The 25,295-nt window shown below is 39.9% G+C and overlaps 1 protein-coding gene across 1 annotated transcript in view; it reads right to left on the bottom strand.

The window, feature by feature from the left end:
- Nucleotides 1-19,056, bottom strand: part of LOC127440993 (excitatory amino acid transporter 5-like) — a 32,419-nt gene extending 13,363 nt beyond the window's left edge. Inside the window, exons 1-3 of the mRNA XM_051698098.1 lie at nucleotides 18,693-19,056; nucleotides 13,506-13,585; nucleotides 3,265-3,480 (exon numbers count right to left, since the gene is read on the bottom strand). Coding sequence (XP_051554058.1) covers nucleotides 3,265-3,480; nucleotides 13,506-13,585; nucleotides 18,693-18,827 — 431 coding nt within the window. The 5' untranslated portion in view covers nucleotides 18,828-19,056. The remainder of the gene's footprint in view (nucleotides 1-3,264; nucleotides 3,481-13,505; nucleotides 13,586-18,692) is intronic.
- Between the last annotated feature and the right edge of the window lie 6,239 nt (nucleotides 19,057-25,295).

Genomic DNA, 25,295 nt, shown 5'->3' with positions numbered 1-25,295 from the left:
CATTCACTGTGTTTGTTGTGTTTATTTGGAGTACCCCTACTCCTACTCCTAAACCTAACCCTAAACACGAAAATTAAAAAATTAAAAGTTTAATTTTTTTTAAATATTCCATAATTTTCAATTTTATAGGATACAATCATACCACTGTATCACTAGGTGGCGACAGTGAGGATTAATGTGATGAAAATGAAGAAGAGAAGAAGTTAGCGGTGTGCTAATCTAATGTAATAGGTTAACAAGTGAGCTTGTGAGCTAACTGGAGAAAACAGAACAGAGAAATGTTTAATTTCACCATTTGTATAATAATAATATATGTGATGAACCCCAAAAATGCCCTCAAAGTCCTCCACCTTGTAAATGTTCACTCTGGTTTTACTCAGTGTCTTTGTGTTTTAGCAATTTTCCGAATTTTGGTGAAGCTAAGTTTCGTTTCCTCTATAACACATCAGCCATGGACGTACATATTCTCCCGGTTGAACAGTTTACTACAAGTACCCATGCCCCAAACTCATGCTATAGGTTTAGATAGACAAGAATGGGTGGAGCTGAGCGGGCCGCTCAAAATATAAACATCAATGTTTTGATAGTGCCTGGGAGGCTCAGTGTTTACACTTTTGGGGGAGCTAAACCCAAGAATGGCTTATAGTTGTCAATGAACAATAAACTGGGATATTAGAACGCATTTTGACATAAAAAATGTTACACACTTCACCTTTAACACCATGGTTTGTTTACTTTTGGCGACTTTATTTCCCAGTCTCTTTCTCTTTCCCTGTCTTATTTTTATTTTTTTTTTACATTTTGAAAATTGGAACAAGAAACCGATCTCCGATCCGCACTCACCGACACCTCAACAGTTCAATTTCCCCCTTCTCCTGGTCAGTCACAAAATTAGCCTATTTAGTGAAGTCATCATAATTCAGTGGCCTATTTAAGTCCATATATTTCATAATTCATAATTACCCCTTTGAATATTTACACATTTATTATGAATTTTAGATAATGTATGTAGTTTGCATGCATAATCTGTACTGTTTACAAATTTTACATTGATTTTGCATTGACTTGTTTAGCAGGCACTGAAAATGGTACTGGCCCTTTAAGAGGAGTGGCAGCTCAGCAAATGGGGCACACAGGTATTTGGAGTATAGCCAGAGATTATTTATCAGAGATGGGCCACTTCTGTTAAAATGAATGGGAGAAATTGAAATGCAATCAAACCAAGTTTGAGCACCAAACTGTCAACGGATGTAGAAAGGAAGTCCCACCTTAAAGTTAAAAGAGCCAATCACCTTTTAGATACAGACATCACCTGTCAATCAACTCACATGTGCATTAGCTATACAAGCCGGGAAATTTTCATTTTTAAAGCGTAATATGATTATTAATATTTATGATTCCAGTATTGTCAGATTTTATTGCTGATTTGAAATATGTTCTTTGATCGCAATCTTGACCAACCGTTTTTTGAGATTTTGGTCTTTCTCCATTCGAGTAGATAGAAGCTGAAATGGCATGTCTGGAAATAGCCTCCTGAGTGCGTTCCAAAGATGGCCGACAGTGGACTGACTTGCTAGAAAGACTTAGCGCATAATTAGGAGAGTGGAGTCACATGTTGTTGTTTTTGTTTTTTTTACCTTATCCGTGCATGTGCAGTTAGGGAGTAATGTTTCTTTCCTTTCTTTTTCTTTTTCTTTTTCTTTTTTGAGAAACAACTAACTGTAAAGAACACAAAGGATATTAAAGGAAACGTTCAATGCAAATGGATCGTGTGGATATCAGCTTTGTTTGGATGCACATCACAGAAGGTTTCAAACCAACTTATACTCTCGTAATGTGTGTTGAAATCGAATATTATGTGCTTGTGTTCTTTCCGTTTGATCCTTTTCTGTTACATCGACCAACCAGAAGAAAGTTAATCCTTTCTTCCTCATCTACATGGGCAACAATGAAGTAGGATGCATTAAAGAACAATCTGAAATTAATTTTAAATCTTTTATCTTGTTCAATAACGGAATAAATATAGGTTCAAAGTAAGATGTACATGCAGCATCTCTACAACATAAAGGTTATGGAAGATGCTGCACATAAACGTTCCAGAAAAATGTCTCAGTTGCATAAGCAACCGCAAGCAGTGTCCTGCTGTGAAGCTCCTTTTTCTCATTGTGAGTGTGCACAAAGATACGGTAATCATTACAGGCAGGGTAACGCGCATTCCTGGGAGTGAGGTAAAATACTCAGATGAAAATTATGAAAGAATTTAAACAGGATCTGCCTGTAAAATACAGTAATCTATATAAAACAGTAAGCGTAATGTATTTGGTATACGGTAAATTGTTGTAAATTAGAATTATGGTAATATATGACAGGTACATTTGTTTAAGTCTATCTATCTATCTGTCTGTCTGTCTGTCTGTCTTTAGAAATTGTAGCTTTCTGAAGTTTTTTTTGACACAGTGACTGGTTAAATCATGTGCCTGAACAACTGTCCCACTGACCGACTGGAAGAGTGACATAATGTCACTGGGACAAACTCCACCTTCATTTACTCAAGCAAACACTAACTGGCTTAGTGTGAGCTTTACTCACAAGGTTTGAAAAGCACTACAAAGCCTCTGCAGGTGAGAAGGCGTCAGAAACCTCTATATTCTATTACTGAAACCATGAGGGAAATACCTGTATATTTGTCTAGATTGTAAAAGGCATACAGTAGTTCGCCCAAAAATGAAAATTCTGTCACCATTCACCCTGATTTAATCATCTGAAACCCATGGAGGACTTTCTTCCATGGAACAATATCCATAAAATAACGCTCTTTTCCAACAACAAAAGTATAAAGTTACCAGGGACCGGTAGGCTAAAAAATTACAGCACACATGCGAGCACGCATGCACGCATGCACTCACACAAAACACCATTAAAGTATCATAAAATAATCCACATTACTCTTGTGCTTTCTAAGTCTATTGAAGCTTTGTGTGAGAAAGACTTTTCCTTTAAAAAAACAACACATTTTTTGTCGTTTTTGGAGAGTTTCACTGAATGTTTTTGTATCATGGAAAAGAGTGGACATTTTCTTAAATCTCTCCTTTTGTGTTTAACTGAAGAAAGACTATGTAAACTATGTGGTCACATGAAATTAGAAAAAACCTCACTACTCCTAGTCAAGGTTTCTCTCCTTCTATAAAGGTGGCCTGATATGTGGAAAAAGAAAATTGTTTTCTTATTATGTTGATCACATGTACCACAATATCTTTGTCTTACCGGATAAGGTCCAGTAGAGCATCAGCTGAGCTCATGATGGGTTTGCCGCTGTCCTCTGAGTCCTCCTTCTGTGCCGCTCCACCTGGGTGGATAATGATGACCATGACGATGCCCACCACTACGGCCACAAATGTCGTCCACAGATAATACGAGATAGTCATGATGCCAAGTCGACTTGAGCACTTAGCGTCCAATGCTGCCAGACCAGACATCAAACTGAGGAGAGATGAATAAGATAATTTTACAAAGAAGAAGACATGAAAATTATCTTACACATGTCATTCACTCTCATTTATATGCATCAGACATCAGTGCTGTAATTAAATACTATGCATCCCCAAAACACATTTATTTACGTAATATAATTACACCCTCAACACTGCAAGATTTTTAAAGCTGAATCAATTTACATTTGTTTTATAAAAGTCAGTTTAAGAATCTGACTAGTACATCCATTAAATTTAGAAACACTGACCACACTGTTCCTTCTGCATTCTGTCTACCCACTAATGAAATATCAGGCACTTTTCACTGCTGTGAAAAGTCTTATAGCAATGATTTGATGCAGCATTGCTTCCAGAGGAAATGTCTACCTCAGCATCTCATAAAAATACAAATAAAAACTCTCCAGGAAACATATATATATTTATGCATTTGGCAGACACTTTTATCCAAAGCAACTTACAGTGTCCTTATTACAGGGACAATTCCCCTGGAGCAACCTGGAGTTAAGTGCCTTGCTCAAGGACACAATGGTGGTAGCTGTGGGAATTGAACCAACAACCTTTTGCTTACCAGTTTAGTGCTTTAGTCCACTACACCACCACCACTCTAATATATATTATTTATTTTTTTAATAGATCACAATAAATTACACAAAGATAATTTTGGCATTGATACAGAATCTCTTAATGATTCTGGTCTCTATTTGCCTGGCAACCTGGGACTACTTTAACCAACATAATACTCAGAAGATAGAAGATAATTGGTAGAAGAGCCCTGCAGACCCACTCACTCTGATGCACTCAACGATTAAGGTCCTTTATGTTTCTGGCAACATTATTTCTCAGAATATCAAATGGGAAGTAAACACTGTCTTTATAGAAAAAACAAAACAGAGTCCAGAGACTGAAAAAGTTCAATCTACCACATGTCTTGATGGTCCATTCCAACACTTCCATCAATGAATCAGTCCTCACCATTATCCATAACTGTCTGATATGATTAGTCATGGCATTTGAACAAGGCAGACTGCAGTTAATTGAGAAAATAAATGGTGTGAAAAAAATGGTATTCCTCTTTGAACATTTCGCTGTCCGAGCACCGCTTTGTTCTTTGCGCCACTAAAAAATTAGAATTTTCAATCAGGTTTCCCAAAAACTGCCCCAGTCTAGGGTTGCCAACTTCGCACCACATGAATTCAGGACACCACGTACAAGCATTTCGGTGCTTAAATATGGGAAAATGCTGGACACCCGGCTACATCAGGACAGTTGGCAATCCTACAGTCTTCCATTAAGCAAACAGATAGTCTCCTAAAAATGGCTTACTTACAGATGTCTCTGTATATTATAGGAGAAAGTATTTTAACAGAAATGATGAACTTCACCTTTAACTTTGATCCCTAAAATAATCATTGTTTGTGTATAGAAACTAAGCTGGCTCTTATAATTCCTCAATAAACTAGTAAGTACATAAAAACCCATGTCCAAAACCCTGTCCTTGTCTTACCCCGATTCACTACGGTAAGCCTACAATAATGATTTTTATTTAGAGCTGTCAGTTCAGTTTTGGCGTGAAATCGCAGGTATATGTCACTCATCCTTGCGTGTTTATGTCATGTCCATAAGCTCAGAAAGAAGGTCCGGCTGTGTCACGAGAAGCGGTAAGCGAGTGTGACTACTGTTCAGTCAGTCCAGTCAACGTTTCAGGAGTCAAGACAGCAGTGGCGTGAAATCACTCTTTAACTGTTTGGCGAAGTTGTTTACCTGCTATAATGCTTGGATATGTTTTCTGGTAGGGTTGTTGAAGCTTACATTGATTGTCATGATTTAATGAATCGAACATTATTCATGTGTACCGATCGCGATGTGTTTATAAGTTTAGTTTTTTTCCGGTGAAGTTACTGTAACATATTTACTAATATTCAGGACTTCTGAGTATTTTATAACATTGCTGCAGTTGAAAGATTCCCAAATTGTGTGTCTCTAAGTGTGTGTGCCACTGTTTTCTTAGGTTTTTTTTTATTTTTATTTTTTTTACTTCAGTCACAGAAGTGCACAAGTTGTTGTCACTTTCCATTGTCCTAATAGCAGAAAAATGAAAGGTTTTTTTTTTTTTTTTTGCCTGACAAATCATTGCAAGCAAGTGTAAGATAATAAACTATTTTTGGGGCAATAAATCAGTGTATTGTAGTATTACAGTTCACTTGCATTGTCCACTAAGGCTTCAGATTGTAATATTAAAATAAAGTGACTTCAATTGACATCCTCTTAAACTGATATGTGTAGTACAATACAAACATTAACGTGTATTGTGTAGTGGATAAAACACTTTAATCATATAAAAACATTATTAATAGTGTTGTTTATGGGCCTTTCTGTGTGGAGTTTGTATGTTCTCCCTGTGTTCACGTGTTCCGGGTGCTCCGGTTTCCCCCACAGTCCAAACAGATGTGTAGGTTAAGTTAATTAGAGACCCTAAATTGCCTGTAGGTGTGAGTGAGAGTGTGAATGTGTATGTCTGTGTGTGTTACACTGTGATGGACTGGCCACCTGTCCAGGGTGTTTCCCTGCCTTCAGCCCAAGACAGCTGGGATAGGCTCCAGCACAACCCGTGACCCTGCATAGGACAAGTGGCTATAGAAGATGGATGGATGGACATATCAACATGAAAATAGCTCGACATGACTCCGCTCTGCAGGTAATCTCAGAGTCTTTAAACCATGAGATTCATCTGCCAGAAGAGCAATGCCGAATCACAACTGACGTAAAATATTGCTCCGCAAATAAACCCTCCGCAACCGCTGGAGGGCCAAAAGTTACATAGTTTAGCTTTAACTACTATGTACTTAAGCATTTGATACAGTGTACTTACTGTGCACGTACTGTATGTGCAATATTGTTGCATTGTACTTACATTTAAAGTACCTGAATTTAATTACGTCTGTAGTTACACTGATAGCCTTACCCCTAATCTTAAACCTAACCCTACCCCAACCATTACCCTAAACCCTAACCCTATATCTAAACCTACCAGTACCTCAACCTCAGTGGCAGCAAATGTGATTCTTGTGAGAATTCTGCAGAACAACATGTAGTTATACAATAAATACATTGTATTGTATGTATTTTAATGTTAGTACATAGTAGTTGAAGACACCTAATATAAAGTGGGACTGACATTTCTATAATTATTTTGAACCCATCTTAAAGAATCCTAATGGGATCAAATATGAATCCACTAATACGAAAATCTTACTGAATAAACTAAACTTCCTGCAGGATTTATTGATTCTGATTTGACTCTTTGATTAAACAGAACTCTTCTGTTTAATATTGTGCAATCTTTATCAGAAAATGTTTTGGAATAACGTCTTGCTACTGGATTGTTAAAGGAAATTACAAAAGGAACCCTGTACACATTCCTGTATTATAAAAGATTTAGCTTCCTTCTTTCACCTTGAATAACCTCATGCTCCATGTGTTTTACATAAGACTAGATAACAGATTTTTTCTCTGCATTATGTCTTCAGATTGGATACATGTTATGTATCCAATAAATGAATAAATCTGAACTCTTCCATGGTTAGATCCCTTGCCCAGTCACATGATGGTAAGTCTTGGCCCAACAGAACAAAATGAAATGTATGTTGGTGTGGGTTCACACCGTAAGTTTGAGGGTCAGTTAGTACTCTACAATAGCCTAACACTGGCTTCAGTACCAAACGTGCCTCCAGTGCCATCTTTATACAATGTCAATAAAGTACGGAAGCCCTGAAACGCAAGGTAAAAAAAAATCACTAGGTGACATTTTTTTTCACCTAGTATTTTTATTCCATCTTGCAGTTCAAAGCTTCTGTAATAAAGGAAACAGACTTTCCTATCCTGCTCCTTAATGCCCAAGTTTCAGAGTAAATTTAAGTACACACATTAGGTGTAATTTTGTCACATCTCCCTCTATGTTGATCACGGATATCACTTTAAGCAGTTCTGATCTCCACAAACAAATCCAGAACACTGGAAGATGGTTCTTTACTTGTATGTTAATTAAAGAGATCACCTTACTTGCTGATATGGGTAGCATATATATCAGATGGAAAGTGAAATTGTATTTCTGAGGAAAATTGGTCATTGATTGATAGATTGATTTGGCACTGCACATAATAGATGTCTGACTAATAAGCCACACCCATTTCAGGTCATGGAGCCTCTATAAATGAGCTGATGAGTTAAATAGGGGAGACAAAAAATGTGCAGTCCTTCAGGGCCCACAGGAGCAGGATTTGGAGGTAGCGCCCCGACCTGTACCTTGAGTATTCACACTGTGTAACTCTGGTAACACCAGAATTTCAATATAAATTCTCTGAAACGTAATGCTGGGCACGCGCATGATGTGTGTTATATATGTAAACAGTTAAATACAAATGCTAGTGATAGAGGATTCTCTAGGATAAAGCTTCCCGTAACTGCGGATCTTAGATCAGTTTCCTTACCAAAATCCAAACCATAACTAATACTGGGATGGGAAAAGCTGGTTAACTTCATCTTACAGTATTGTGTATGCACAGAGAAAATGTCTTAATTTATGAACTGATTATACAATTTTAAATGGTTAAATTGATTTGTTTTTTTTTTTTTATAAACAAAGAGTGTACTTTGTGGAACTAAAAGTATTTATAAAATTATGACAGCATTAAAAAATGAAAATATTTAATCATTGTCAGTTACATCTTGGATTACTGAACTAGGCCTGTCTACAAAATAAAGTTTGAATGGAATCTGTGTGTTGAGCAATGGACTACTTGCAGTGAGCCTCATGACGTACTTCTGCTTTGAAATAGTGCAGCCCGCTAGTTTCCGGTTAAATGTGTTTACATGCAAGTGACAGTTGGTTGCGCATCAGCATACACTCGTATATGTGTGCAGAGCTCATGTCATGTCAGAGGTGGAATTAAGGCGCTTGCTGTGTGACCCTGTATGTGTTTCACATACAGACAGGCAGCAGGACCTCCAGACCATCTGGAGCTTTGTGAAGCACCTCTGTTTGACAAGAGCATTAGCCTAATCCTGCCTGGACATTAGAGAGTCCAGATAAAGACTCCACGTTTGGGCCTTTACACCAATAAGGTCAGATGGGTGTAATATTTTTCAGATTGGACAAATCAAACCACCTGTTGGAAGTGTTTACCAAGAGAATGCAGGAATACAGTGTTTGAGCAAATCCAATAATTTGCATAAAGAATATGAAACCTTTAGGAACATTATTATTTAGTTTTGGACTGATTAGATACGATTATTTTCATGACAATTAAGCAAATTTGTCATTATCGTAATGCGTATTATTCTTCATGATGATTCTCATTATAGATTCTCAGTACTTAATAAAATATTTTTTTGTTCTGTATCACAGTACAAAATACTGTAATACAATGATTTTTTAAATTAAATCATACATTTAACAAAAACAGTACAACAAGTTTTATCATGATGCAAATGATATCAATGATTTCTTCCTGTAATTTGAAGTTGCTAAAAAATATTGGTCTTAAAAATATGCAAAATATTTATTTTTCTTTTCTTTCGTTTTTGTGTGAAATGTGACCTAGACATGCTCTTGACAGGTTTTATGAGATTCACCCAAGAGCCTGGCAATGTTTTACAAATCAGGCAAGTATATTTAATGCAGCTGTGTAGGAATTATTTTAAGACTGCACAAGAAATCAACATCTGCAAGTTCAAATGTTTGAGGAGCATTTTACTTTCCATCCTTATAGAGCCATCTTTCAATCTTGAACCAGTTCTGTTAGATTTTATTTTTAAGGTTAGTGAATACTGTAAAGAACATAATCTCAAAAATCTCATCAATCAGCCACTATATGAGATGCATCCTGAATGAAAAAAATAATCTTCCAAAAGGTTGATTGATTTTTTTTTTTCCATATAGATGCAATCATTCCACAATGTCAACTATAATGACATGAAAAATGTAAATATGTCTTCCAGTATACATTTTTAACAGATGAGATGATTATCTGTCCTGCATCATGCTCTCTGCAGATTCTCATTCTGAACATCAAGTCTGTGTATTAAAATGTAAACTCAAAACAACCGGAAATTTGGAGTTGACTGGGGCTCAAAAGGTTCAAATTTATTAAAGGCAGTACATCTAAAGCACCCATAAACCAATGAGCTACATCAGTTGTCTCATTTGCTAAACCAATCACATTTTGTTACTTTTAAATTTTTTGTGTAATTACTTCTAAATGGGTGTTTCTTCAACTTCGGGCACTTTTATGTCCCAGGGGTTGATTTTATTAGGACAAACAATTTTCCTTTAAATAAAAAAATCACCAACAATAATGTATTTTGTTACCAAAAAGACAAAAGTGTCAGTAAAGAGCTTAACATGAAATATGAGGCAAGTGATGTTTGAAGAAAATAAAGAAAAAAGAGCAGAAATATAATTTATGAACAGAGAATTTTTATGTGCATCATTTCCAGTCAAGCTGTAATTTTGTCAAATTATGCAAAAAAGTAAAAATACTATTTTATTTTGTGTTTTTAGGATACATAAAATACAAGCTATGAAATTAGCCTCAGCAAACCAAAAAGAGTCTGCCATTTTATTTCAGAAATGTTTACAATGTCATCTCCATCACAGAAAGCCATGATTAAACACAATCCATTAGGGATCAGTTAGGGACAGTTCACCCAAAAATGAAAATTCTCTCATCATCTTCTCACCGTCATGCCATCCCAGCGGTGTATGACTTTCTTTCTTCTGCAGAACACAAACAATATTTTTAGAAGAATGTTTCAACTCTGTAGGTCGTGACATGATAGGTGTGGGTAAGGAACAGATCAATAGAGTAATCCTTTTTTACTATAAATCTCCACCTTTGACCAGCTTGACCAGTAGGAGATGATATGCACGAAGAACTCAAATAGCAAAAAATAAATAAATAATAATAATAAATTAAATAAAAGAGTGTGGAAGTGAAAGTGAAGTAGAGATTTATAGTAAAAAAATAAAAAGGACATAAATATTGATCTGTTTTTTTTTTTACCCACACCTATCTTATCACTTCTGAAGACATGGATTTAACCGCTGGAGTCATAAGGATTACTTTTATGCTGCTTTTATGCGCTTTTTTGAGCTTCAAAGTTCTGGTCACCTTTCACTTGCAATCTTCTAAAAATCTTTGTTTGTGTTCTGCAGAAGAAAGAAAGTCAAACACATCTGGGGGTGAGTAAAAAAATGAGAGAATTTTCATTTTTGTGTGAACTCTCCCTTTAAGATGTGGCAGAAAAGACACTGTTGGAAATATACATGATGATTCATCAAATTACAGACTTCTTTTGTGACGCATGCATGTCCACTGTTAGACACTGAATAAAATAGTGACAGTGTAAAAAATGTGTTTTAGTTCATTTTTAAGATCCACAGGTCTAAAAGTTGCCATAATTGAAGAAACGCCCAAACACACTTGCAAACGGGCAAAATGTAAACCACAAAGCATTCTTTATTGGTAAATGCATTTTTATCTATAACTATGTATGTCTGCAGGTGCTATCACAGCCTTGAAAGAGATCACAGCTCAGTTCGGTGGGCTTTGATTCTCTTTGTATCCAGATGGTTCAGATTCAGAATAAAGTGCATGATACTATCACATTCCCATGATCTCAGAGCTATAATATCATATACTGGGCCCGAGAAAAAAGCCTTTTAAGTGGAACATGATTTTTCCTCTCTGCATTCCTGTAGTTGCATATCTGCATGGCCATTGATTAAAGATCAGCGTCAGTACTGAAACAAATGCACAGAGGGATCAAAAAGTGCAGGGCTGACTTTGATTGTGGCTACCGTGCTCATCAGATAATCTCGTGTCCGCTCTTGCTGGAAGGCAGATGGCGAAGAAACGAGGTCAAAATGCAGACCCCGGTCTGGCCCCTAAACCCTTGCATACCATTTGATTAATATGTCTTTTTTATTTATTTTATTCACTTTAAACAAGCCACAAAAAAAAAAAAAAAAAAAAATGGCAGACACTTGAGCATAGCATGTCATGTCTGCAATGCTGCATGTGAAGAGATTGATTCCCATGACCCAAATACATTGTAAAATTACATGTGTTCCTTTGCTTTTGCTTTTGTGCCTCAATCTTTGTCTTTAACTATAGTTCAAGCTCTAACATATAGGTCAACATACAGTAGATCAAACTGCACTCTTTAGTCAGTGTCCATTTTCTGAGCATTTGGAAGTATTTTCTTCCTTAATAGTGGACGTCATGACTACCCTGCATGTGCAGTTGGCCCTTGGCTTGCTCAGATTAGAGGTAATTAACAAGCCTGACCCTCACGTGGCAAATGCTTCTTGGCTGTGGATCCATGTTAACCTTTCTTGCTAGTGTGTGTAGTGGGTGTCTGGAACACTGACCTAGACTTCCGTTCGGTAATGGGAAGTATGTGTGTAGGTGAGGAGCTTTGCTGTTTCAGATAATGCAAGCAGTGTAGCTTATTCTTACAAAACACAAGCAGCATTTGATCATTTGGTTCGACTATTCCACATTTGGGTTTAGTTTCTAAACCAGCAGGTGGACAGGGGCTTCCAATTCCAATCCAAGTCCACATTATTTCCAGTAACTTTAAACATCTGAAGCAATTGACAGACACCTTCAGAAAAACTCCAAAGACTTGTAATCCAAGTCTCTAAGCCATACGATGTGAGGAAAAAAAGAAATTTACCCCGTTATTCATCTTTCCATCTAATGTGGTTCTAACATCTCAGTCTTGCTTGCGTTCCATTCAAAACTGTAAAATGCATTGTGTCATGATCTTTCACAAGACACTCAACAACCAGTGATGTTTTATGCCGTTGATGTCACATCTGGCACTATGCATGAGGCGCCATGTTTTCAGGGCTGGGTATTGATACAGATTTCCTGATTAGATTCGATTCCAGTATATATACTGTATATATTGTTACATATTTATTGTTTACATGCTTAACTGCATGCTATGTGCATGCTAAAATGATACTGTCTCTTTAAAATTAGCGGCAGTTTAGCGAGTTCCTCAACGTGTTTTGGCTGAGTGCACATTAAAGAGAGTCGAATGGCTTCTTTATGCATCCGTGCTATGTGTGATTAGAATGAAATATTTTGTTGTTTTTGATCAACAGCTTACTGTAAAGAACAGAAAGGACATTAAAAGAGACATTATTAATGGATTGTGTGGATCCCGTCTTTGGACACACATTACACGGATGAGTCAAATTAAACTTTTACTCTCAACAGTGAAAGGATCTCTGTGCTAAACTTCTTCGCCACTATACTACTCAATCACTGGTGAGTGAAATCTGAAAATTTGCCTGGCAGTGGCTAATCACAGACATTTTTAGTCGTATAGCACATAATTTAATCGCATATGTGAGTGATTCACTTGCATCGTAGAGGGTTGTTGCATAACGTAAAAGATCAGAATTAAGAATTGATATCTAGATTCATCGGAAAATAAATATTTTTACCCAGCCATACATGTTTACATTTGCACAAACACATAACAACCCTCATTTCAATCTGGAAGCTATCATATGTCTTCAGAATATGGAATATAGCATAAGTCATATGGACTACTTTTGTTGCATTTAGTACTTTTATATAGTCTTATTTTTATTTATTTAGTATTTAGTCATTTTTCAAGCTTGATGATATAAATCACTGTCTACTTTCATTATATGGAATAGAGCAGACCAGAAATTCTGGGAAAAAATCTCTTTGTGTGTTCTATGGAAAGAAATTATAACAGAAATGTCATGTTTGAGTGAACTAACCCCCTAGCAAACTGCCTAATTCTTAACAGAACCTTGACTCTATTCTTACTTCAGAACAGGATTAAATACAGTTTACTCTTACAGTTTGTGCCTGATTCATAGTGTTAAACAGCCAAGTTATTCATGCATCTTGCAAAGAGGAAAAGGGGACCTTATCAGGGAGCTGAGATATACTGAACCCTTCTTACCTGGAGACCACCAGAGGCAGGATGAGCATCTTCAACATCCGCATCAGCAGCTCTCCAGGGAACTGGAAGTACTTCACCTCCTTTAAGAAAACAGAATGACACGAGCTTTAACTGCCTCTTTTGGCACACATAAGAGACATACTGAATACATCCTCTTCTTTATAAAGTATTTTTCTATATCTGATGGTAGATGGGCAATCAGATGGGCAAACTGGAGTCAGTGCTTCAGAGAGGGACAAAACATTCAGTGAATCAAAAGTACCAAATAGACATCACAGGTGGGGAGGGAGAGGGGTGGTGCAGGCTTAGATCAGGACCGTTGTCTTTGCAGCATCAAGATCAATGCAAACAAATGTCTGTGCATTTGTGGCATTGCTATGCTACTTGCTAATGCTTACATAAAAACAACTGGCATGAAGCTCATGCATCTGCTACTGGTATTCCTGACTTTGACCATGCAGAGTCTGTCACACTGCCATGTGGCATAATCTAAGAAGATGCCAGGACAAATTACTACACATTTACGCTGGAAAAATGACTGACTGAAAATAGTGAAACATGATTCAGTAATAATAAAACAACAACAACAAAAAACAGTCAAATTAAAATTTGCCACACTGAAAATCAAATTTGTCTGTTTAGTGTGAGCTCCAGTCTCCAAGTGAAATGTCCACAGAGAGGGCCAAGAGCAAATTGTTTTTAGTTTACCTGTAGATGTCTCAGGGTAACATACACTATATTGCCAAAAGTATTTGCTCACCCATCCAAATAATTGAATTCAGGTGTTCCAATCACTTCCATGGCCACAGGTGTATAAAATGAAGCACCTAGGCATGCAGACTGCTTCTACAAACATTTGTGAAAGAGTGGGCTGCTCTCAGGAGCTCAGTGAATTCCAGCATGGTACTGTGATAGGATGCCACCTGTGCAACAAGTCCAGTCGTGAAATTTCCTCGCTACTAAATATTCCACAGTCAACTGTCAGTGGTGTTATAACAAAGTGGAAGCGATTGGGAATGACAACAACTCAGCTACGAAGTGGTAGGCCACGTAAAATGACAGAGCGGGGTCAGCGGATGCTGAGGCACATAGTGCGCAGAGGTCGGCAACTTTCTGCAGAGTCAATCGCTACAGACCCCCAAAGTTCATGTGGCCTTCAGATTAGCTCAAGAACAGTGCGTAGAGAGCTTCATGGAATGGGTTTCCATGGCCGAGCAGCTGCATCCAAGCCATACATTACCAAGTGCAATGCAAAGCGTCAGATGCAGTGGTGTAAAGCACGCCGCCACTGGACTCTAGAGCAGTGGAGACGCGTTCTCTGGAGTGACGAGTCACGCTTCTCCATCTGGCAATCTGATGGACGAGTCTGGGTTTGGCGGTTGCCAGGAGAACGGTACTTGTCTGACTGCATTGTGCCAACTGTGAAGTTTGGTGGAGGGGGGATTATGGTGTGGGGTTGTTTTTCAGGAGCTGGGCTTGGCCCCTTAGTTCCAGTGAAAGGAACTCTGAATGCTTCAGCATACCAAGAGATTTTGGACAATTCCATGCTCCCAACTTTGTGGGAACAGTTTGGGGATGGCCCCTTCCTGTTCCAACATGACTGCGCACCAGTGCACAAAGCAAGGTCCATAAAGACATGGATGAGCGAGTTTGGTGTGGAAGAACTTGACTGGCCTGCACAGAGTCCTGACCTCAACCTGATAGGGCACCTTTGGGATGAATTAGAGCGAAGACTGCGAGCCAGGCCTTCTTGTCCAATATCAATGTCTGACCTCACAAATGCGCTTCTGGAAGAATGGTCAAAAATTCCCATAAACACACTCCTAAACCTTGTGGAAAGCCTTCCCAGAAGAGTTGAAGCTGTTATAGCTGCAAAGGGTGGGCCGATGTCATATTAAACCCTATGGATTAAGAATGGGATGTCACTTAAGTTCATATGCGTCTAAAGGCAGATGAGCGAATACTTTTGGCAATATAGTGTATGAAAAGAGGTGCTATTAGACACAAAGATGCGCATTAGAAGAATTACACTTGATTATATTTTGAAGAACAGACGAAAGAAAAGCCGTCAGTGAGCGTGTCTGATTTGCTGTGTGTTCACTCGTTATAGAACTCGTCATACAGTATGTGTACATCGACGGCTTTTCATTCATCTGTTCTTCAAAATATAATCAAGTGTACATCTTCAAACATGGGTCTTTGTGTCTATTGGAATAGTGTTGTCTGTGAGAACGCTGCATGTGATCTCAAACCATCTCAGGATGCAACAACATTGGGACTATATGTGAATTACAATATGTGTCATAATTCAGTACAAACTCAGAAATGGTTCTTTAACAAGAAGTTTCTCTTCTGTGCCTGTCTACTATTTAGCTTCCTTTTGAATGTTGCAAAATTATCATTATGATAACAATAATAACTTGGTTTTATATGTTATATTCTAAAATAACATAGTGCTATATTAAATAAAATATATAATAATTTATAATACCATAATTATTAATAATTATATATAATGATTATATATAATTTGTAATATTGTATTATTAATTATATATAGAATATGCTGTTTGCACTTATTTTGGTAGTCACTGCATTGCATTGCTGTGCATTTGCATAAAGTTAAACTCTGCTCAACTTTACCACATTGCCAACAGACTTTGTCACTCATGATACCTCAAATCGGCAACTTTCATAAAAAAATGTATGACTTTTAAGGCACCAGTATACTTCAAGTGAAATCGAAGGACAAATGAGTGTAGAGTAATTTGTAACAAAATCTGGTCAAGACTAAGGTGTTTTTGAGTTTGAACAGCTGCCAGTGTGAACCTTTTTAGGAAAAATTGCACCGGCTCTTAAAGACCTTCATACTACAGCTGGGCCATCTGTGGGTGTGAACTGGTGATCCACCAGACATTTTCTAAGACCATGTCAAGTGATTTTTTTTTTAGATTAAGTATATAATATATGGCTACTTATAGCATGTTAGCATTAGCATCATGAATGCAGAATGTAAACATGACAAATTACACATTATCTACTGCATATATATTACTTTAAATCATCATCAAGTGGTTTTTACTGATTTCATGTGGATTTATAGAATGAGGCATGTAGTAATTTTAATGTCACATTGGTTATCGCTTTACTTGTAGTCTGTTGTCAGCACAGTGTGTCACATATTTAAATGCTCCTCTAATTGCCGGCCCTAGTGGTGTGGGGGGCAGAATGTTTGCAAGCAGGATACCATTGTTAAGCTTTTTCAACCTTCATTCTAGCTCAAAGCGAAAAATGAAAAAGAACTCTTGAAAACTAAGCAGTCAATGACTTTGGGAAAACTGCAGGCTGAATTCACGAAAATTACAGAACTGTGGTGACATTTTCGCCAAAAAATAATGTGGTTCATTACATGTATCTCTGCATTTCCGAAGTGAAATGTCCACTGTTTAGCGCTAAAAGAGAGTTAAAGGGATAGTTCACCAAAAAATTTAAATTTTCTCATTAATTACACACTGTCATGATATCCCAAGTGTGTATGACTTTCTTTCTTCACCAGAACACATTTGAAGAAAATTAGAAAATATCTTGGCTCAGTAGGTCCTTAAAATGCAAGTGAATGAAGATTTCCCTTTTGAAGCTCCAAAAAAAAAAAAAAAAAAAACAGACAGTCAGCATAAACGGTATCGATATGACTCCAGCTGTTAAATTAATGTCTTCTAAAGCAATACGATGAGTAAATGATGAGATAATTTTCATTTTTTGGTGAACTATCCCTTATAAGAGAAATAACAAAAATAACTTTGAAACTCCCTTGGACTTTTGGTCATTTTTGCCCTCAGATCTTTCCAGCTCGAATAACTGTTGGGAATTTGCATGTGTCAGTTTTCCAGTGCCTTAAATCATATGCAAAATCCTTACATGCAGCTTTTTAAAAGTTTGCGAGCATTTCTTACTGTTTGATATCACGTTCTTCTAACTTAAGGCCATCTTTCTACTGCAAGTAAGAACGGATATGAAACCTCAAATACATTTGAGGTTATACATTCTCCATATATTTTATTAATTAAAGATATTGTAAGAAGACGCTAAGTGCACAAGTAGAGACAAAGAGACTTTCAGAGAGCTTCACCTATGCCACCTAGAAATATATCATGATGACCTTAGCTTCACTGTTTATGTACCTCATGATAGGACTAGAGAGAATGATTCAGCTTGAGACAGATGAGAAGATGTGATGAAATTTTCAACTTGAGATCCTTAATGCAGTAGTGCTTCAGTGTTTCTGTGTTATGCACTGATAATCCCCTCTAGCCAACTGGGCGGCTGGGATATTTACAGTGTGCCATAATCACAGGGGGTTTTGATGTAGTGCACTGGATCTCACTTCTTAAAGCCAGAGAAAATGAAATTAATAGACCCAATTTAAAGTGGACAGGATTGATTGTCCATTATATCAAAGAATTTATCAACGATTGTGGCACATTACTTTAAAGTCTAGCTTGAAGGATCATATAAGGGGAAATAAACAAAACTGACCAATTTACTCAGTTTGAAGTGTGAAGATCTCATTCCTAACAGCTTTGGGAGACATATTTGCAGGGCTTGAGTTGTGTGTCTGCAATTTCTAAGCCTTCATCAGCTTTCAGTTTTGGTTTGAAAGAATATTTAAGGGATAGTGTACAGTCATCTGGTGTTTATCGGACAATAAACAGGGTATGGGTTGTGTGTTTTGCAATAATGACCAGCTCACTGTGCATTATCCCATTTATCACATGGCTACTTACCAAATAAATAAATGAATGGACATGAAATATTGATTTGAGATGAGATTATTTAATTTGGAGAAAAGAGGCCACGGAGTGTAATGAGAGACTTTAAACTACCACAACCATTTAGGAAAGTAGTTGCTTGGAACAATGGTCCATTATACAGTTTAGCGGTCATTTAACAAAAATATTTGACCACAGAATTAACCAATTAGAATGTAGAATACCAGAGAGCCATGAAATGAATTGAGAAAACATCTCAGTAGCTACCAGATTCAGCATTTTCAACTTTTTCGTACTTTGAGGTACTGTAGATAATCAAGTAATCGATTCCATAAACTAAAGTGATATGGAAGAAGACGAGTAAAGGGTGACTGTTATTGGTACAGGGTGTTGAACAGGTTTGGAAACACATACTAACCTGCTCAGAGAGGTGTTTGGAGCGCAGGAAGAAGCCCAGCAGGCATCCAATAACCACAGCTAGCACTGACAAGATGAGGAGGCCATTCTGTTGGCACACATTCTTAACGCGGCTCCACACCGCACCCAACGCCATGGTGACTCGTCCACGTCTACCACCCCGTCAATCAGCCATACAAACACCTTGACCCAAGGGCTCAAATGTCCAGGGTAGATAGAGATAAATGGACATGCAAAGGGAAAGAACTAGAATTAGGAAGGTATAGTCAGTTGTAGAAAGGGTGTTATTGTCAGTCCCTCCAAGAAAAAGCACTTAATGTCAATCCACAGAAGGTTACTCCTTGCAAGACAAATGCTCATCACACTCTCTAGGCACAAACACACTATCCTTCTATCTCTCTTTCTCTCTCTTCATTCTGCCCCACCACACCTCTGACTCTGTACTTCAGGCTGGCCAATAGGGGGCTCTGTGACAGCTGGCGGTTTTGTTCCTGAAGTTAATACCAGTGATCCTATTAGAGCCGCACTGCATTAAGCTGATCTGAAGATGGATTAAAGATCTCTGAACAACTGGAAAGGGGATTGTGCATGTATGTGTGAAAAAAAAAACAAACAAAAAAAAAAAAAACATGGAAAAAACAAAAAGAGAACCAACATGACTCAATGTAGTTTAACAGCAGGGGGATTAAGCAGAGTTGGCCAATGTAGGCATGGATTGGAGAAAGATCCACAAGTGTTTGCAGGTGTGTGTGTTTGTCGATGTGGTTTTGCACCCTCCAGTGGTTGAAGGGCAACTCCATTAATGTCCTGGTTACTTTCGTAACCTCCGTTCCCTGATGGAGGGAACGAGACATTGTGTCGATGTAGTGACACTAGGGGTCACCCTTGGGAGCCCCGAACACCTCTGATCTTTGAAAAAAGGCCAATGGGAATTGGCGAGTGGAATTTGTATGCCACTCCCCCGGACATACAGGTATAAAAGGAGCTGGCTCGCAACCACTCATTCAGGTTTTGTGCTGAGGAGCCGAGACAAGGTCCCGGCCATTTCAGCAGGTAGTTCAGTGTTGTGGCAAGAGGAACACAACGTCTCGATTTTGAGTGGAAATACGTCACATGGTCTTACTGAGTTTGTCAGAAGTATGTCATGTGTAGAAGTCCCATGGTAGGTCCTACCTGATTGGGGGAGAGTTCTACAGACATGGTGACTAGGGGCAGAGGAACCTCTGCCCAAGAAAGACACAGTTTACCAACAGGGAAACCATTTTGCAGAAGATACATCACACGGGGTTACCTACGGGGAACCAGTGCATGTGGAGCACCTACCCCAGTACAGGGCCTAGATAGCACATGTACTGGGCCGGCAGCAAGTTTCTCCACAAACCCGCCTGCCACAGGGATAAGGAGGAGAGTCATCCAGGGTCCACAACTCTGTGGACATGACTGGGAGTCAAAGCGCACGTCTTTACCAGGAGTAGGGGAAAGGCGCTATGCGCAAGCAGTATACCCGGCCAGCTGTCACGGAACTTACCTGTTCGTACCTGAAAACATACGGGGCGAAACCGGCTCAACCTGGAGATTATAGAATCTCGCAAAGGTGTTGGGTGTTGCCCAGCCTGCTGATCTGTAGATGTCTGCTAAAGAGGCGCCACTGGTCAGAGACCAGGAGGCTGCCACACTCCTAGTAGAGTGGGCTCGTAGCCCCAAGGGGGGCGGCACATCCTTGGCGTGATATGCCATAGCGATTGCATCAATGACCCAGCGGCCGATCCTCTGTTTGGAGACAGCGCTCCCTTTCCGCTGTCCACCAAAGCAGACAAAGAGCTGCTCAGAGCATCTAGAGCTCTGCGTGCGATCCCAATAGATGCGCAAAGCACACATCGAACACAGCAATGATAAGGCTGGGTCTGCCTCCTCCTGGGGCAGCTTCGCTTGCAGGTTCACCACCTGATCCCTAAATGGGGTCTTGGGAACCTTGGGCACATAGCCCGGTCGGGGTCTCAGGATCACATGAGAGCAACCCGGACCAAACTCCAGGCACATTTCGCTGACAGGGAATGCCTGCAGGTCTCCTATCCTCTTGGAGGTGAGCGCCGTCAGGAGGGCAGTTTTCAAAGAGAATGCCTTTAGCTCAGCTGACTCTAGGGGCTCAAATGGAGCTCCCCTTAGGCCCTAAAGGACCACGGAGAGGTCACACAAGGGGATGAGACACGATCTGGGGGGGGTTAACCTCCTAGCGCCTCTCAGGAACCTGACGATCAATTTGTGCTTCCCCAAATACTTACCGTCTACTGCATCGTGATGTGCCGATATAGTGGCTACATACACCTTCAAGGGACAGCCGCCCCTCCAGCCCCTCCTGCAGGAGGAAAGTCGTCCCTGCTGTCCGTCAGAACCGGCCTGGTGTGGGCGTGTTTGTGCCACAGCTGGGCACGCAGGGGCGGGGGGGCCACCGCTGGAGCACCATACCTGCCATAAAGGAACAGTGGCCGGTGGTCGTCGTGCAGTGGCCCATCGGGCATGCGGCGAGTCAAAGAAAAGGCAAAGGATTCTCCTCCAAATTCTCCTCCAAAGCCTGCAGCAGTTCTCCACGTGCCTGGGTCGCCCATCTCAGGGGCGCTTTGAAGCCTTCCTTGGGTTCTTGGTAGCCGGCCATGAGATGGGTGGCGTCTGCTTCCTGCGGGTGGCTCCACGCCAGAGCCGGGCCACGGGGGCAGGCTGTGGTGGAGCCGGTGTTGTTGTGGCAGGAGGACGCCCTTGGCAATGAGCAGACGAGGTGCGAGGTCTTGAACCGTGCCAATGCAGGTTGTGCTAAATAGCCTCCATCTGCGGTTTCACCGCCGAGAACTGCTCTGCGAAGTCCTCGATGATGTCGCCGAATAGGCTGACCTGGGAGACGGGGGAGTCAAGGAACTGTACCTTGTCAGCTTCCCACATCTCGACCAAGTTGAGCCATAGGTGGTGCTCCTGGACCACCAGGGTGGACATCGCATGCCCAAGAGTCCGCGCAGTGACCTTCGTTGCCTGGGCAGTGAAAGGTGCCCACCCCAACCTCGTGAGCTCCTCATGCACCTCCGGGAAGAAAGGGACCATGGCGGGGCACGGCTGTGAGCAGTGCTCCGGGCCCAGGAACCAATCGTCAGGATGCGAGGGTTCAGTGGGTGTGGAGGGTTCCACTCCAGCCCGACACATGCAGCCACCCGGGCAAGCATGGCTGCCAGCTGCGCGTCAGTCTGCGACTGGGAGACTGCACCCGAAGGTGGGAGCCCAGTCGAGTCCTCAGCATTAGACTGGAAAGCCCGCTCTCCGATACTGCAGTCGAGAGCTCATCCACTTCGCGAGCGCCGAAACGAGATCGCAAACTCGCCCTGAGACGAGCCGGCAGTCTCATCCCAGCGGGGCAAACGAGTGTACTGGGGAATGGGAGGTCCGTGGGGAGTTACCTGGTGGAGTGGCTCCCATTGGGGTCCCCAAATCACCCCCAGTGCTAACCGACGTGGCCTCAAACCCGTAGGTAGAAGGACCAAGGCAGGGAGCCGCTGGGGTGGTCTTTCCCTCTAACGAAGGAAAAACTGCGACCGCAACATTGCCATGGTCACGCTCTGGCAGTGAGAACATGACCCGTCCACGAACGCTGTCTCCGTGTGGGCAGCGCCCAAGCACATAAGACCGCGATCGTGGCCATCGGAAGCGGAGAGGTAACGACCGCAACCAGGAAATACACACAAACGGAGAGGCATCTTTAAAAAGACGCTCTCCGTTAATGCCACTCTTTTAGAAGGGAAAATATATTATTTCAGTAGAAAGAATATACTCTTTTAGGTGCTGAAGCGCCCAGGGGCGTTCTCTGCACTTCACCAGTGCAAGCGGGGGAGAAGCAGCTGTAATGCACCGTAAATCCAACAGCTTTTCGAGGTGAATGGATCGACAGAGTAATTCAGCTCGCTGAACACACCCGCTCGGCTCCAAAAAAAAAAAATCTGAATGAGTGGTTGCGAGCCAGCTACTTTTATACCCGTATGTCCGGGGGAGTGGCATGCAAATTCCACTCGCCAATCCCACTGGCCTTTTTTCAAAGATCAGAGGTTTTCGGGGCTCCCAAGGGCGACCCCTAGTGTCACTACATCAACACAATGTCGAGTATTCAAGGTTCAAGACAGGAAAGAGATGACAGAACACATGGGATCATTTATTATCCTAAACCCTCCAAACCTGATATTGGTTTAGAGGAGCTGACAGAGGGTTTGTTAATGAATGACTCAAATATTGTATGTTAACTCTGAGCATGCACATCTAGAGGCAAACAAACAATTACACTCAGAAGCAAACTTAAAAAGAGAGGTTTCGCCTGATCACAAGAAACCAATCAGAAATTTTATTTAGCTTAAAAACATAAATATGTGCATAAAAAACAAGATTACCAGGATTAGTTTTAGGACAACACAGATGGCCAGGGAGAGTACAGTATATTCCTATTATCCTACTATGCAGTGTGATGTGGCCAGCAGCCATATCACCCTGTAGCTCAAGACTGGTTGCCCACTAAAGCTAAGCAGGTTTGAGCCTGGTCAGTACCTGAATGGGAGACCTCCTGGGGAAAACAAAGGTTGCTGCTGGAAGAGGTATTAGGGAGGCCAGCAGGGAGTGCTTCTAATGCCCCCCTGTAAAAAGGCACAGTTTTTTGGATGAGATGTTAAACTGAGGTCTTGACTCATGGCCTCCTAATAATCCCCATACCTGAATTGACTACATAAATCTACTCTCTCCTCTCCACCAATAGCTGGTGCGTGGTGTGTGGTGGGTGTACTGGTGCACTGTGGCTGTTGTTGCATCACCCAGGTGGATGCTGCACACTGGTGGTGGTTGAGGAGAGTCCCCTGTTCACTGTGTAAGGCACTTTGAGTGTAGTGTCAGAAAAGCGCTTTATAAATGTAACGTTCATTCATAATGCACAATCTATTAAATCATTTGACTATTTGATATAATTTATTAATGAATGAGTCCCTCTTTTGAATCTGAAATTTCTCAGTCTGATTCATCAGTAGAGGCTCATCTACTCACAGAGGATCATTATGATGTGGCACAAGTGCATTTTCTTTTCCATTTACTGTCTTTTATTTGTTCAATCAAAAGCTCAGACCCTCTCCGATCGCATTTTTCTGCAAGTGGAATGAAACTGCCCTGCATAAGGAATGTCATGACCTCAATTAAAATGACAGAGTCAGTCAGTTGTAACCAGAATATTTCAATATATTGAGGGGAAGATGGGGGAAGATGCCCTCTTAAGGGATGAAAATTCTCTCTTCATTTACTCACCCTCATGCAATCCCAAATGTGGATGACTTTGAGAACTGAATATCATAAGTGCATCTGTCAGTTAACCTGCAAATTAACAAGCATTCACAACAACTGCTAGTACCGCAATTCTTGTTACTTTTATAAATTTGCATTTATGAAATCTTCAAACATACTACCGACTGTGTAAACTAAATGTATCACCAAATTAATGATTTTCTACATTTCCACGGTCAAGTATTGTAATTAACGACCTTTAAATTGCATGGATAAACACAATGTAATGTTTCCTGACTATACACTGTAAAAAATTTTGTCAGGTAAGCTAAAAAAATAAAAATAATTACATCATGTTGTAACATCTACAGTAACTAATTTACGTCAATGTGCTCTTGTTAGTCAACTTAATGTACACTCACAAGTGCTCTGTGCCAACAGTACAATCTTCCCAATTTTTGACCGCTCTCACTTCTGCTGGTACAAACAAAATATCTGTGTTCAATCTGCCTCTGATCATCCTAAAGAAAATCTGACCAAATCTATTTGAATTCTTCATTTCATCATGCAAATACCAACAAGAGTTAATTAAATTAGGCTGTGAGGAAAACTCTGAACAGTCTCCCTAAAGAGAATTTCAGCATCCTGTGTTATCTAATATATTTCCTGGGATGGGTGGCAAAACAGTTTTTTAAATCTGCCCACAGTCTTTTAAATCTGATGACCACAAAGAACTTGGAAGTAGTGTTTGGGACTAGCATCTTCCTGTGAGTCCTCCTTGTATGTGTATTCTGTAGATGCAGCCTGTTCTTCAGTTCAGAGCCATTCAGCTGAGTGTATTTGAGCATTATCTAGCATATTCTGTTGAGACTGATTTTACTTGATTTATGTTTGAGGTCCCATAGACCCCAGTGTTGTCTGTGTAAAAACATTGACATATAATTATAATATAATAATCTTTATTTCAAAATTATGCTTTTTTTTAGTATGTTCAAGTGACCTAAACCTAGTTGGTGAAAATGACTGAAGCTGAAACTTTCTGTTCATTCAAAATAGGCATCATTCATCATTATGCACTATAGAAAAGTTGTTTCTCCAATTTGACCCCAACACAAACAAACTGTAGAAAAAATACAACAAAAGAAATCTGTCTGAATAAATAACTAGTTGTAGTGTACTACCATAGTGTACACCACTCAGAGAATGTTTACATTTGAAATTCATTACATTTATTTATGTGAGAAGCAAGAGGGTTGAGATCTGCGGTTTCTAGATCTGTGGTTTTGGAACTTTTTTGATTTGATTCATCTGTAAA

The sequence above is a fragment of the Myxocyprinus asiaticus genome, chromosome 5 (genome assembly GCF_019703515.2).
Source record: "Myxocyprinus asiaticus isolate MX2 ecotype Aquarium Trade chromosome 5, UBuf_Myxa_2, whole genome shotgun sequence".
Classification (NCBI taxonomy): Eukaryota; Metazoa; Chordata; class Actinopteri; order Cypriniformes; family Catostomidae; genus Myxocyprinus; species Myxocyprinus asiaticus.
The sequence above is the reverse complement of the archived record's forward strand: the minus strand, read 5'-3'. Positions and strand labels throughout refer to the sequence as shown.